The 16,619-nt window shown below is 44.2% G+C and overlaps 1 protein-coding gene across 1 annotated transcript; it reads right to left on the reverse strand.

Annotated features, from left to right (window-relative positions):
• Positions 1-22: 22 nt before the first annotated feature.
• On the reverse strand, positions 23-16,170 carry LOC111268945 (semaphorin-5B). The gene is made up of 6 exons (XM_022848207.2): positions 15,294-16,170; positions 10,261-10,538; positions 3,467-3,865; positions 2,780-3,188; positions 1,729-2,530; positions 23-1,441 (listed from the first exon to the last, which is right to left on the reverse strand). The coding sequence occupies exons 2-6, from the start codon at positions 10,355-10,357 to the stop codon at positions 71-73; spliced, it is 3,078 nt and encodes a 1,025-aa protein (XP_022703942.1). The 5' UTR covers positions 10,358-10,538; positions 15,294-16,170; the 3' UTR covers positions 23-70.
• Positions 16,171-16,619: the final 449 nt, after the last annotated feature.

Genomic DNA, 16,619 nt, shown 5'->3' on the forward strand with positions numbered 1-16,619 from the left:
AGACGACAATTAGGGAAAAACATTGTCACAAATATATACTATTTATATACAAACAACAAGTCGACGCTTTTTAGAAATTTTGGTCATCTTCTATCTGTGCCCGGAACGTGCTTGATCGCTTGATTGTGGCCGTCACCTTGACAGGGGAGGCCGTCTGAGAGTTCAGTACATCGAACTGTCCCTTGAAGGCTGAGCTTGGCACGTACGTGTTGCTTTCTGCTTGGACGAGTGGCTGTGACGCCAAATGCTTCGGTACGTGAATGCCCTGTATGCTATTGCATAACGACCCAGATGCGCCACTAATCAATACCTCCTCTTGATGGCGCTTATTGTAAGTTCGTACGACGAGAACTATCGTCGCCAAACCGGATACGTACGCCAAGATCACAGCCATCGTGAAGGTGAGCAAACCAACACCAATGCACTGGCTTTCGATTGATGCCGATGCGATGACGTTCTCATCGTTGAGACAACTTCGCGATTCGCGTGTGTGCACATTAGCTAGGCAACGCCACTGTTCTTTGGCGATACATTGTCGTTTCCTTTGCTGCTCCCCGCTTAAGTTATCACAGCGTGACCAAGGGGTCCACTCCGACCAGCCTTCGATCGGGCACGGTTCCTGGTTGCACTGTTGTTCCTGTATGGAAAGGCCAGAGCAGCCACTGTTGCCGTGTCCGCGATTGTTACAGACGCGTTCTCGACGCTGTACTCCACCTCCGCATGAAACAGAGCATGGGCTCCAAGCTGACCATGTCGACCAAAGCGAGCCGTTTTCGGACGTTTCCTGATGCGCCGCCCAAGATGTGTAGCAGTCAACGTGGTTTTGGCAGGATCGTTCATTCTTGGAGAAGACAAGTCGGATAGATGTTGCATAAGGTACACGCGCGATGCATTGATAACGGAAACGTCGGGCCAGCCAACTCACTGCCGATGTCGATGGATTAGTAGATAGAGATCCATTTCTGTTTTCTCTTTGGCTGCCCCCTGCGACAATAGTCGTAGATACGGGACTGACTATATGCCACTCACCCCATTCCGGTGCGCTTTTAACTTCTGGACACTCGTGGTTATTGCAGCTGCGATACTCTTTTGAGCAGCCAAGGTCACATTCTCGTGTTTTCATCGCGGTTCCGCATTGACGACGCCTCACTTGGAAGCCACCACCACAGGGAGAGCTACAAGCAGACCATTCTCCCCATTCATTCCAATGTGTCACTTCTTTAGGTATTTGAACTGCAACTGAAGGGTGGCATATAGGGTTATCAGGACATCCGCGTTCTTCAAGCGCTGTTCCAATGCAATCATGTCCTCCGAATGCCGGCTGCGGGTTACTGCAAGTACGGGACCGATGCTGAAAACCGGGTCCGCATTGCGCACTGCAGGCCGACCATTCGGTCCAGTCGGTCCAACCGCCGTGTCGCGTACAGTTGACCACATGAACCTGCAAGTAGAATAATTATTACAATAAAAAAGCAGCTGAAGCCTAATACATATAAAAATCCCGAAGAGAACTATAATAGGCAATGGCTCTTTGTTCAATTAGTAGTCTGACATCAAGTTTGGACATAGAAGGGTTTGCTGCCTAGCAGAGAGTTGAATGGCAAGTATAGTATGTACATGGGCAAAGTTGCATAGTCGATTCCTGTTTGAGCTTGTCAATCTCTATTGCATTCATAACCTAAAGGTGTGGATGAAAATTTTATTAGTAAAATCATTCTTTTAACTTACATTATGTCCAACACAATTGGTTCCACCATTGCTTGGCGCGGGCGAATCGCATTTCCTTTGGCGGCACTTACAAAGTTCGCCTGCCGGAGCTCCAGCGAGGCCGCATTCTCGCCAACTGCTCCAACGTCCCCATGATCCATTAACAGCAACAGGAGTCTCTCGAATGGGACACACATGGCCTTGCGCCCAGAAGGCGTCGAGTACGTTGTCGTTAGGTGCTGTGCTGCAACGCTCTTCTCGCGAATCCCATCCGCAATAGGGGTCGCCGGAATCGACGCAGGTCTCCCGTGACTCGTATTGGCCGCAGAAACTGAGTGGAATTCTCAGAATGTCTCTATCAGTAGCAGCAAATAGAGCATGCTTCTCCTTGACTAATAGCAGCCGATTCAACTTTTCGCCATCACGGAACAGATGCGCTTCCTCGACGACACAGGTCACATCGGTGGTTGGATAATGTACGATCTTTTTTAGGGTACCTTCCAATGTGACGACAAAAATAACCCTAACGCTCGTCTGATACGAGGTCCATACTTCATCAGCCTGTAAATGTACGAGGCGCTCCAGATTCGAATGATACAGCGGCATCGTGCGAGCGTTTCTCACAACGTCAAATGTCTGCTGAAATCGTTTGACGTCAATCATCTCGTCGCTAGTAAGTTCATCGTTTATGTTGCACTCGAAACGGGCTGGAGCTGTCCTGCCTCGTTGGAAGTCATTCATCGCGCCCGTAAGAGGCCCCTTGAATGCCGCCTCGATATCATTCAGGGTGTATGAACACACTGCTGTTCCATATATGCTGTTACTGTAAGTGATAGGGTAATATAGAACCGAAAAATAAGGTAACACATAAGATCAGTAAGGTATGCAGAGATTATTTCGCTTGGCTTCCTGAAGGTCATCATACAAATAATATATTGCCCATTGGTTTGTATTGATAACAATCTCACGACATAGTTGAATTCACCCGTGTTACTAAACGGGTTTGATCTTCTGTTTATAACTAAACCCTCACGTAGTCGGGGTCTTAGCAAAAGATATCTACCGGACTTACTCAGGCGTCGTGAACGATATATAGAACGTCTTCAGGGAGCTGAGGTAGGCGACACTTTGAGCCTCATTGAAGTCGAACGGAATATTGCCAGGCAGTGAACAGCTGAGTCGAGCCTTGAGGAAGGTTGTCCACGTATGCTTCATGATGGAACTGCCTGAATCGTTTTTGCACACCCGACCAACCCGCGAATAGACCGCTTGACCACAACGCATGTATTCGAGGGCGGACTCACGAAAGAAAAAGTAGATAAAACTGCCAATTTCAAATGACGCGATAAACTGAGGCCTGTTGAGATATTTTTGGTCGTTCTGTGTAGTTCGAAGTAACGGACCAGTTGTTCCAGTTCGAAGGAAGGCGAAGTCATTACCAACGAAGTCAATGGGACCGCCGAGAAAGAGATTGTCGTCAGCTGAATATAGTCAATAAATAGAGAACCGCACGAGGTTATTTTAGGTTGTTCTCCAGAAGCTTTTACTGCAAGCACATTATATCCTAAGACAAGTTGATACTGCGGGTGCAGCATAATTATCTATAGTAGTCACTATAACAATTCGTTGTTATAGAAATCTGTGATTATCAAGACTTTGATGGAAAACCACATAATGAAGATGGCAAACTACACGACAGGCATTTGATTTCGGTTCTAGTATCAATGAAGTATATCGCAGAGAAATACGCTAGACTCACCGGTGATGTGTGAAGTAATGTTTGCTATTGGATAGTAGGGTGATTTGGTGATTCCTGTCTCCTCGCTGAGGACGAAGCTTAAATCGTGTGGGGAATATCGTCGGCATAGCGGCGAAAATGCATTTGTTCCACACGCCAAGATTGACCCGTTGTTCTTATGGAGAATAGTTATGTAGTTACGACAGTTTAGAGCCGTCTGGCCCTTGAGAATGCATTGCTCAATCGTCTTATTCGACGAGACCCACTCATGGCTTTCAAGTGGCATTAGATCGTCGAGGCTTAACCGAAAAATAAATTCCCGTCCACCGGCAATCAACTGCTGATTATTTTCATCGAAGAGGAGTTGACTGAAGTTCTCTGCGCCCTCGTGGGCAAACCGAATAATATTTTGCTCGATATCTGCATTCAGTGTGAGGAATACGATAGCAAGGTTAAATGAGGTTTACAACAAGACATTATATCCACAATGATTAAACTTATCATGCAGTATTTTAGAGCTCTAGCTATTTGCTGTCACAGCTGTAAGGCTTTGACATGTAATTAGAGTTTTATCGTACACTTATTGCTATATTAGCATGCATTATTTTTATTTTCCTAGTTTCCATATATACAATATATATACATATATATATATATATATATATATAGAAAAAAAAAGAAGAAGAAAGACCGTCGGCCAAAACCGCACGGTGTCCGTTTATCGATACAGATCAACAGCAAAGGTCATCGTGCGTGCGAAATGCTGCGCACCAGTCTACTTTACTCCCGAGGCAATAGGGACCCTCTGCCGCGATTGCCATCACTGCTATTATATTTCCACATATCCGTTAGTGACATGACGAAGCCTCTTCTGCGACTTTACACGATGCCGAACACAGACAATTTTCGTTCTACGCCCCTATTCTGTCGCCGGGTAGAGACGTGTCCACGTTGTATGCGCATTTCAAACCCACTACCACATTCGATGGGTTTAAACATCGTACCCTCTTGCTTTATAAATTTGTTTCGTATCCTTGTTTGTACAGATTCACTGCGTTTGTTGTTGACCGCTTGCGACATGCTACGTGTTTGATTTTCTTCTTCGGTAAAGTGCGACACATGCTGCTGTGAACGTTGGTCGCTGGCTCTCCGCCTGGTGTCGCTGAAATTTTTCTAATGAAATTTCTGCTTCTTATTTTTTCGCTTTTATCATCAGGGCCATCGCTCTGGATATGTTCATATTATCAGTGTGCAGGAAACAACGTCCGCACTGCCCGTCAGTGCTTATTTTAGTGTGCATAACGTCGAGATGTCGCATATGGTCTTCCTTTACCGCATGGTTAGGATTATTATACTGCTAGCAGTAGAGTTACTTCGCTTGCCTGCGCGCAATTACCTTTTCCTGATGTGGACCAACCTCTAGCTGGTGCTACAGCTGCGTTCTATTGCCACACATGTCGTATGCTTATGTTTATATACATTTATATGAATAGAGCTAGAAGACCATTCATACATGAACCATAATGTGCGCATGTCTAACAAAGGCAATCCAATCAAGTAAGGCACAAAGTCGGACCGTAGATAGCTTTCGGCGAACCGTAAGCCAACAGAGAGGATCACTTACGGCGGAGGAATAACGCCAACAAGCGCCGGTGCCCCCGCTAAGTTGACGCAGGAACCAGGCGACACACAATCGGCCACGGCTTGACAACCGTTTGGGAAGTGCGTATTGTTTATTGTGCTTGCTGTCCCGCTAGTAGATTACCGTACGTACTATTCTGTGAAGATAAAGTTCATAATTTTAGCAATAGAAACCGTAACGCTTTTTCAGGCTGCTTGTTCTGCTATTGTGGCACTGCTGTGGCGGCCTGTAATGGCAGATATATTGAGTGCGCATTCTAAACACGAGACTACTAGCGACGCTCAAGTTGTAATTAATACATCATGTAAGTCTGTGCTATAATTAAGTCCATTGTAGACCTGCTGATGATGTTCGCCATATTTCGATTCATGTGCTTCCTCCTTGGCAGAACTCGCTGGGTTCAACGTCCGCCATTCATCAAATCGAATAAAACTATAAGACAAGATGAATTTGTTACTGACGTAGGGGGTAATAACTGAATTACCCTATGCTACTGCCACTGCCTGAATGTATCTTGACACGCTCATCTTCGTACCCCCATGCAACACGCTACCGGATCGGCTATTCATTGTTATTAAGAACAACAAGATCAGCGGTCACATGAACATCAGCAGATCAAGTCATCGCAGCTACCTCTCAACATCGTTTCTGGTATTCACTTAGAACTTCGTGTTACACAAAGTTCTAACGATTTGCCAGTGATCCAATAACATGCATGTGAGTACTTCTAGCGGTGTACTTGTATGGCTCAAGTTGCGATAGGGCATTATCTATACTATGAGATGTATTCAGAAAACAGCCACGAGGACGTAAGATAGAGGACAAACTCTAACTGTACGTCGGTAGTTCAGCAACATCTATCAGTTGAGCGAACAATGACAATCAGAAGCAAGAAGCTTCCAGAGCAACAGAAAGGGGTAAACAAAGCTAACGGCAAAGACAACTCGCTCCTAATTCTTCAAAACTTCATTCGCGCAAATGTTAGATATCCCACCTGTCCTGCGCAACGGCCATATGTGACGGTACGCACTTGACTGTCCGCTAGCCTTTTTTTTTTTTTTTCGGTGTCAGTACGTGGTATAGTATAGACGGTATATTTTCCAGGCCAGTGGAGGCACTCGTTTATTTGTTGTTCCTCTGTGACCTTCTATTGAAATTGGGCTTTCCCTGGATATCTCGTTGTCGTAGATGATTTTCACTTGATGTGTAGCTTTCGTACCGCAACGATTAAAATCTCGTCTTGGCTGCTCTGCGTCTGTTTCGTTCTGTACCTCATCACATTGGCTTCATGTTATACGACTAAACAGACGAGGGAATCAATGAAAAGACCGACGAGCTGCACGTCAGAAGAAGCGAATGGCCCCGGGCAAGAAAGACTAGCATGCTGGATCGTACGGACAGCACCGTACTGCTATTATGCAGTAACAATAACGACATCAGTAGCTGCAAAAGTAGCAGGCGACATTGTAGACGTGGTCGCGGTAGCATGGTGGCACCGTCGAAAAGGCCGCGTCTTTTCGGCTAAATCAGCTAACGGTGGCCTCAACCGCGGCTTTGTGTACATAGACGCGGTGCTGGTGCCAGTTGTGGTAATAACAGTATCATACTTGGGCAAATCATTTTGAAGCTAAACTAAGGAGCTTCTGGTCAGTTCCTGAAGGAGCAATACAGCCACTGTCTTACCACCTATGCCAGTCATAGTGAAAGCGGTAACTGTAGTTGTTCGATAGTAAGAGCCCCTATTATTATTACTTCGTTACAACCATTGCCCATGGAGCAAGTTATGCGACATGCAACAGCCACAGTTGTATCAAAATGAAAAGAAGAGGGAACATAGTGTTTTATTGGATCATGAAAATGCTTGAACATCGCATTGCGTGAGTCTGCGCTACGGCAAGTGGCTTGATCCGCCGCTGCTGGCTCGGCTAAACCGACACACTGCTAGCGTTACGCCATTCTGAAAGCATTAGCACGACCACATGAAATGTTTGCCTATTTCCCCAGGTCGCCTGTGTCCAGCCGACAACATGACTTCAAATGCGATCTTTTACCCAAAGACACAGAGGCCCTAGAGGCATTGGGTCGGTCTCATCGTTAGCACGACGATATATCGCTGTAGTGAAGTAACGAATGATGGAGTCGAACTGAACTTACGCCAACCCTCTCTGGCTTATGGCCTGCGTCAAACAGGACGTACGATCGAGAACTAGCGACTACCTGAATGGAAAGAGGTAGAAAGAAGTAAGCAAACGTCCGGCGACACCGACGGAAACCGTCCATAGGTTTTGCAGACGGATGCTATTTCGTTATTACATGTGCTCGTATGATACAGATACCTGATGAAGCTCGCGTACCGCAATTACGGCGCACATAGCAAGTAAACACCACATTATAACGTATTTATGTAATGGTTATACAGACTGGCATCTGTACCTTCCGCTGTTCATGGTTAGCACTTCGTGAATTGGCGTACGACATTCAAACTGTGAAGTGCTTTACTCAATGCATGCGTATGTGGACCGCGATATCGAAGACTAAGAGAAAACTGTTCTGCAAAGAAAGCAAAATAAGCCGTAGCAATTGAAGTTTGCCAACAGTGTAGCAATAGTGTTTATCAACGACCTCAGTCGGAACACACGCTTTGTAAGGGATGAGATACCAGCAACTGTAGCTATAAGGGTTCGGATGAAGTGCATTAACTAATCGACATCTTTTGCCATGTCGTATCAATCTCATCAACAAACCGTTCCCAATTGACTATATGCTAAGCGTACCTATATAATCTTCTTTGCACGAGTTATATTCATATCGTCAATACACAATCCTCACAAAATAGCTAGCCCTTTTTTTTAAGTATAAACTCCTTCATATGATTTTCATATATATTCTGCCTGTTACGGAGTCTTCATTTCATACTCATCTAATTCGCACCCTGAGTTCGCTTGTTATTTCCCAATAGTCCGTGTTTGTTTTTGCTTGTTCTAACATTAGTTGATAACATAGATCTTTCGCTTTAGATCAATGCGTAACTCGCTCAACCATTTCCACTCCATACATACGGCGTTTGCGCTCGTTCCTGTAATAACATTGTTTCGTTAGGCGGAAAGCGTTCCTCGTCAACATACGTTATTCGCAGTCATTTTCCAGCTGCGTCTTACGTGACCTTACGTATACCGTGTTAGTTCTAATGGAAAAAAAGAAAAAAATGCATTCCGACCGCTACGAGCATTAGTTCTATAATGTCACTGACTGTTCCATTCTTCGCCATTTACGGGAAGCAACCGGATCCTTATTTAATCATGTAATTAAATAGGGATATATGACCGACTCAGCAAACTATGCTGTTTTATTACACGGACAGACAACAGGTAATGATCGAATTTCTAAAAATACAGTGAGGTACCCTGTTTTCAATCATCTCGACATTATACCAGAATGCCAAAGCGAAGCTCATTGACAATATCCCGTCCTTATGCACACCAGTGATTACATTGTGCGTGCTAGCATCGAGTACAAATATACGTGGATACCTTTTCCTGAAAAAGGTCGGCGATTCCAATCCGATCTTCTGTTCAATCTCGATATAAGCTCGAAAAAAGCAGATCATTATAAGGGACACGTCCTTTAGCAAGCCTACAAGAGCTTTGTTTTTTTTCTGCCTGTAGCGAAAGTGGACGCGCATCATACACAAGTGAAAAGGGAACACTACACAGACAATGGTGGTCGTTATAGATTGGGTAATCGGGAGTGATGATCGGGAGAGGGGTGTGGCTCCGAGCGTCAGATGGCTATGAACGTACTCAATTCTGCATAGCCAGAAACGGACATACATACGGATCAGTTCCTATGATTACGCGTGCAAGTCGACAAATACAGGGATCCTGCGCACGCAAACAATACAGCGCACATACGCTATGAACGCAGAGGCTCTACTACGAATTATTGAAAACCTAAAAACGTTACTACAACATTTCAAATATCTTTTCGCATATTCTAGTTCATTTAATTTAAGAACACTATGTTATAGCGGGCTTGGCCTGCCAGTTTTCGGGCCTTCCGTCAATCCAATCTCAGATCTTCGGTGACTTCAACTTGAGACGCAAAGAGCCTCTCTTTGTATAACAGTTCAACACACTACGGAGCAGCGGTCACAGCAGTAACTAATAAAGAGCTAAACCTCCCCGTGTAACGATGCGCCTTATTTTTCACCGAACCTTTCCGTCTTTCTGTAGACTTTTTGGTGGTGTAGTTTGCCTGTATCTTTTTCAATTTTTCAGCAACTGATGCACGAACGCTGTTCGAAACCCTTCAGAGGCACAGACAAGTTTTGAAGACGCACTGTTTTCGATGTCTGTTTGCGGAACATCGTCTTGATACTAGCCATCAGCCACCATCGAGAATGCGAGGGCAGTAATTGATACGTGTTTACCATATTGAATACATGATGCAGTACGATAACAGACTTTCGCAGTAGACGGTTTTGCCGTGACCGACGATATCTTTTTGCTATCCGTTCAGTCAGAAACTACCAGGTAGTCAGCGAACGCTCGAATTTTTTCGCTTTGATAATGTAGATCACGATGAAACGACTGTGAACGGACTAAATGACTAAATGATTGGCGTTGACTAATAGGTAAACCTTACTACATAATCATGTCTGGCCGATTTAAGTGACAGCCTTACGTTTCCAGGATCATCTGCCGGCTTGGAAGGGAAATTTATGCGTGTTAAAAATAAGCGTGGTCTGTAACATCACATTTGCTGGGCTGCTATGACGGCTAAAAATATTTGTCTTCCTCGAGCATTCCTGTCATCTTCCACGGTAGACAAATACAAGCCACCGCTAGCACACATCCAGGGAAGCGATAGTCATACGGCTGGTCAGAACTCGTTGCCATTTCGTCCATGAGAATTTTATTGCCACGTGTGTATCTGCTCGATCAGTCGAAATCGGTCCACATTTTTACTGCCTCCACCGTCCGTCAGCCTGATACTGTGGTACTAGGTTTATCTATTGAACTTAGGAACACGAGGCGAGCTACTTCAGATTTAGACGTACACTTGATTTTAGCTATAAACTCAAGGCGTTTATTCTCCCTAACTAACCGGTGATTGTTCCTACCTGAACGCATCAATTTAGAGTTTCCGCAAGCGCAACAATGGCTGTACTTACAGTGAACATTAACGACCGACGACGTGTACGCACACGATGGTAGAAGCCATGATAGTAGAAACCTGATAAGATGCAAGGCAGAACTTGTTGGCTTCATCGTAATTTTGTGGTACTATTTTCGTTTGGTGCCAAGTGACAGGGTTTTCCCTAGAGGTCCTTGAGTTGAGATAGTACACTATCTATTCAAATCGTGCAGAAGGCGAGAGTCATGCTGTGAGACCGATGAGATCCAACAGGCCGTTGGGCATTCGATTTCATGGTATAATTTTACCGAAAACCTGTAAAGTGAAATGGGTTTTGTGTTAAATTAGTGCATTAGGAAGCAAAGTGCGCTCGGGGTAGCCAATATGCATTTGCTCGAACGATAATTGCCACCGTTAGTTTTTTCGCTTTATCTTAACGTTTGTAGATGATAAAACAATAGACAGACAGTACCAAACATAAAATTTGTTTAAATCGATCTGAAAAACAAGCCGCAATAAGGACTAACAGGACCCCTTCTAATTGTATCTGGAGTAATATCGACAGATGGTCTAGAAGACTTAGTCGAAAGCCTTACAGAGAGTATAGCTTAAGGTAAGCGAAAACAGTATATTGTAGATATCATATCCTATATGATGATACTGTTATTCTATTTAGCACTCGAACTTACGATACGAAGCTCTGTTTTTTTCGAGTGCTTTTAAAAACAGGCAATGAATTGTTGAGTTTCATACGGGGACAGAGCCATATATGCATTGTAAAATAGATCAGGACATAACAGCCGAATTAGGGGATTGAATATAACAGTCAATTAATCAACTAACTTACATATGAATAACTTTGTGCAGGATTTGAACAGCTTGTTATTTGGATGCGAGCGCGGCAATATAATATTTATTATGATGAACCTAAGTTAAAAACGTTCGTCAAAAAATAGCCTATGAACAACCGTATAGCAATACGTCATTGGTAACTTTCTGCTGACTTATTTTTAGTCATTTAAATTTCAAGTTAATAAATAAATAAAGTTATTCATTAACTGTGTCTCTACTTCCCTATGGATAAGTTTAAAGTATGACTGTGCTACCGGTATCGACTATAACAGTCGAACGTATTCCAAATGTTAGGAAGATTCATGCGAATAGGGTTAACCGGCTTTTTCTCTCGTCAAAAATGTCTTTTGGGCCAAACTTAAAATGGCCAGGAAGGGCCTTCGTTCTATCGACTCTCAGGAGCCTTAGGAGCACACAAACAAAACAATATGGCCCGGAACATGGAGGCAGCACCTGTCGTTCAATCGTGTCTGCACCCGGTTCAGCGAGGTCTGTCTCCTTAACTAATTAGCGACGCGCAGAAGCTAAACAGAGGGAAAAGAACGCACAGAATATCAGTAGAACGCTAGAAAAGGCAGAATACAAAGCTAGCACGCTTTCACTTATTCGGTCTAGAACAGAAACTTAGCGGAGATTCATTTTGCATGTTTCTCAATACGGCCTCAAAGCATACGCGATTTTTGGCAATTTTATTAACGATCAGTTGTCAATATCAACATTGCTACCATAGACTCTATACATAGGAACACCTGGTTCTTTTGCAATCGTCAGACCAAACTTTCACTGTCAATAGGACCAGACGAAAACGCCCGATTGGTTATGGGCAACTTACCACTACATTCAGACGATCTATTCGGTTCTTCGTCATTGTATAACTTCGTCAGTCAAACGGTGGAAATAACTTAAGTACAGCAACATGAATAGAAGTCATTGCAAACATCTACCTGTGTGTAGATGTACTTGATCTATCTTCCGCTGCTCATGAGCTCTCTTACAGTTGTTGGCCTTCTTGCTACACAAAGGTCTGTGCCATTAAATTGTCCAATTGATTTATGGGAAAACGATTAATTTTAGGTTATGATTTTTGTGCGAACTAATTGAATTTTACCTTTGGTGATTCATTCACAAAAAATTGATTAACCCAGCATGAAAAAGTATACCGCTTTCTACTATTGAACAATTAAAATTTGGCCAAAGTGTAGACCTTTTTCGTTGTGTTAGTTATATATATATATATATATATATATATATATATATATATATATATTAATTAGCCTGTTGGCGGAAGTTGTCCTCTTGTTCATTAGACGCCTGTGGGTTTCTGGTCTCAGCTGATCTTGCGGTAGCTACAGTTACAGCTGAAGAAGCCATTGCTCCGATCTGCCCATCGAACCAGTCTATAATGGTCGTTTGCGTCTCATCGAGAGGGGGTGCTTGGTCGTAGTCTCCGATTGCTGATACCCATCACTTAAAGATAGATGGATTCTGTGCGATATTGAGTACTGCGACTGGCGTCACTGGGTAGTAACTTTTTACTGATTAAAGTCACATTATTCTGTCCTTGATGGACAAAGACAGAAGGGAGAATCATCGCGGAGAAAAAACGAGGACAACGCACGTAGCGACTCGCTGTCGTTTCTGCTTTTGCTGGCGATGTTGAGGCGGCAACCCCAGTAGCAACTGCGTTTTATGTATCGTACTTAATCGCAAAGGTGCCCCGCCACCGTCACCACCGTTACGACCAAGAACTAACAATTCAATTACTCTGCACGACATTAATTAATGAAGACTAGGAAACCACGTAATAACTCGTAGTACGTGTGCTGACGTTCATTTATTTGCTCGATTTCAGCTTTCGCCGAAGCGAATTTCACGTGCACGCTCAAATGCACGTGCGTGCACATTGATGACATTGGTCGGAAATACGAGTTTTATTTTCATTGTCTTATGTAAATATCGCTCAATGCAATACTAAAAGTCGGCCAGTAATCATTGCTATATAGATGAGTCTGCGCCATTTACGACTGGTAGTCAATTGGCTAAATTTGTCATCAATAATTGTTGTCTATTGAGAACTCGGACAACTTGCTTCCTCGAAGTTCTTCTTGACCTGGGTATATCGTCCCATACCATATAAGTTAAACATCTTTAAACCAGTAACACCGAGTTTGACCTTTAATCTTGATGCTAGTAATTCTGTATGAATATCATTGCAGGTATATCTTGATTCTTCGCTACGTGGACGGAACCGGATAATACGGTAATAAAAAAAACCTGCAAGCAAGATACCTAAAACGTGCGGAAGCAGGAGAAAGATGAAGTATCGTGCGGATCGCGCTTAATTCGCAAACGGAATATCATCCACACAAATACGAAGATGCAACAAAACCATAATGAAGATTCATTCTGGATATACGATACACATCAGATCGAAAGAGGTCGTCGTACTGCGATTGTCAACTACAAAAAAAAACCATAACACGTTTTAATAGGGGACCATTGATTAGCGGGCATCGGATGCTGCTACAGAAGAAAATTACCGGCTTAAAAATATCGCGAAACACTTTAACGTGATCGGTTCATATCAGTTATAGGCTGATTTCTCACTGCTTGTCTGCCCTATGGTCTGCTTCATTTTTTCCATCAAAATGTCGAGGTAAAAGCATTGGCCTGTAAAGCAGGCCACGTATAAACGCTTTCTACAGAATATGTTAACTAACAACAAGCAAAATCTGTAAGACATCTGCACCTCTTTCCCAATTCGACCGAGTCGTTGCTAGTCAATCACTACCAAATTGTCCTGGACTGCTGCCGTAGTCGTTCACTCGCGCCGCTTAATCAGATCACCACTACTGTTGAATTTTGGTGCAAACTATCCCGTACCTTTTCCGTTCCCCATTCGTAGAGCATGATATCGTACGTGATCGCCGACGCATCAGACGTGTCACGGACGGCTAAGTCTGCTGCTGGTGTTCTCACCCGACTTCTACCGCTGCTAAAGAGCGGGAGCAACCCTTGAATGCCCTTCTCCCTATATTATGTTTGAATGCTGTTGGCTAATCTTTTTCTGCACATATGCGGGACCGCGTTGGGGCGCGGGGGGAACCCCCCGTCAAGTGACCAATTCCGTAAAAACGTGATGGTTCCGTTGATTGTTGTTGTTGTTGTCGTCGTTGAGTACGTTGTATAGCATCTGATTTGACCATTTCATTACTCACGCGCCCATATTCCCTCTCAGAAAGACTGGCCAGAAATCAGATTAAACGTCATAATAACAACGAACATATTGGATATGATGTGAGTTAGATATCGTATACGAATGACAGTAATGTGTGTGTGTGTAGGTACGACTTCTTGGAGTTTTTTTAGCTGGGAGGCAACAACAGCATTAGATCCATCCACTGTTTCGAGCCAAAAATACGCCACCCAGTCCAACAACGTTCTTGGCGAAATCGTTTATGAGACTGCGTTCGCAAGAATCGGCTGCGGCTACAAGCAGTGGATTAAGCTTTTTTTCGAAATCGGACCAGGAACAGCTTAGAATCATCCCTCTTACGCTTGGTTCTGCCCGGTTCTCTCTTCGGAAACGGATAGGGGTCTTTGTGGCGTATTTTCAGACGTCGTCATCGTCACGAATATAATATATGACACAAAAGCGAATGGTGACCGGCGTCTTAGAGAAATGATCATCGATTTTGTTAGGTTATTGTTTAAAGGGCCCTTCATACCGCTTACAGATACACATTTATTCTTACCGCCGTTGACAACAGGGCGTTCGTGTATGCTCGAATGTGTGATACGTATACAGAAAATCTTGAAAGCGTTTCCTGTTCTAGGCTCAATCGTTGTGAAAAGTGCTTACCTATCGTCTTTTGTCTGTTACCCTTACATGTACCTACCGATAAAGGCTCTGTTCTATGTTTCTAAAATGTGGGATCGCCGTTTCTTATGACGTTCCGCATCTATTGCATTGAGTAAATGGACTCGTCTAATAAATAGCTTAGTTCCTTAGAGATTAAATTTGTAGAGTGTCGATGCAAAGCTATTCTCACTTCGGCATAGGCAGTCTCACTTCGGTCGCTCCATGGTATTCAAGAACTAAAGCCTCGGATATGTCAGGCATCTTCTACACTGCATATAATAACAATAAAAAATAGACAAGAAAAGGAAAGTTTACAGAAAAGATCGAAACAATTTGCCAAGAAGATTGATCCTTACCTTGTCCTAAAAGGATACGGCTTCAGACTTTACTCTGGTTTACGAGAAATTGAACAAGATAGTAAAATAAACCTCCGTTGATTCGACAATACCGCGCATTGCAGAGTCCGAGCTTCACTCACATCACTCGTCTAACTGACACCTAACAAATACAGTAAAAACATATCCACGGGGTGTCTAGTTCTGTACTTTTCATCACGGTTTACCACTAGGTCGCATCAGGCACAGATACCTGTCAAGTCTATCCAAATTCGTTATCAACTTCGTTCCTATCGAGCACCACACGAGCACCTCAATGCCAAATGCACATTTCAGTAATACGCTTGAGAACAAGTTTTCCTGCTGATCGAAGTATTTTATTTTTCTTTCCTTTCTGATGCCAGACCTGGCCAACACAGTGTCCTCATTATCTAGCTGTGCTACTCAGGAAATTAAGTCGTTTACGTCCCGATTCTCTGTGCAAATCCACCGGCGATTAACTAGCAACGAGTAATCAACAACCAGGAGTAAACTTCTGTTGCAGAAACTTACGACTCTATTCGAATTGGCTTGGCGTATTTCAGGGTAACAAGCTGGTGTGCGTTCGCGTTGTCTGATCCTGTTTTGCTTCTGTTTTATTCTGGCGATTTGACCGTTGTCGTCGTGACGGTTCACTTCAGTTCTATCGGACGCACAGAGCGAACACTTCTATTTTTACAACGCGCGTTCTCCCTCTATCTCCTATACAGGTAGCGTGGAGTGTTGTAACCGTTTCGCTGACGCTCGTGTTTTCTTTGGTTGAATAGCGGCGCCAACGGACGCTTCTCTTCGGAGCAGCGGCGTTTCTCTTCCTAACAGGCTCCGTCGAGGACCCTCTGTAGCTTCTGCTGCAAGCTGACTGGCCGGCAGTCTGACGGGACGCTGTTATCTCGTGAGAGAGCCGGTGACTCCGTGAGTCGGCGAATGAGGGAGGGCAGACAAAGCGCTCTCTTCCAATGACGGACGCAGCTACGGCCGTCGCGGCGGCAGCAGAAGTAACTGCCAGCAAACGGGCGAAACTGCATGAGTAACTCATGAGTTGCCGCAGCGGCAACAGTTCCGAGTGGCAATTGGCAATAACAGTACCACAGTTGTAGAGGCGACGGTGAAGCACCAACGGCAAAAAAGAAAGCCGTACGCGACAGCCACAGGCTGACTTGTTATCTTGACGGCTTGGCCTTCTTCGTTTGTGAACCGCGCACCGTGAGCCAATGAGCGGCCGGCCGGCCGGCCGGCCGGTAGGCAGACGCTTGTTCTCTTCTTGTAGCCGTCGTGATGTAGTCGAAGTGAAGCCACGGGGACCATTCG

This window comes from Varroa jacobsoni, unplaced genomic scaffold (genome assembly GCF_002532875.2).
Source record: "Varroa jacobsoni isolate VJ856 unplaced genomic scaffold, vjacob_1.0 scaffold_1334, whole genome shotgun sequence".
Taxonomy (NCBI): domain Eukaryota; kingdom Metazoa; phylum Arthropoda; class Arachnida; order Mesostigmata; family Varroidae; genus Varroa; species Varroa jacobsoni.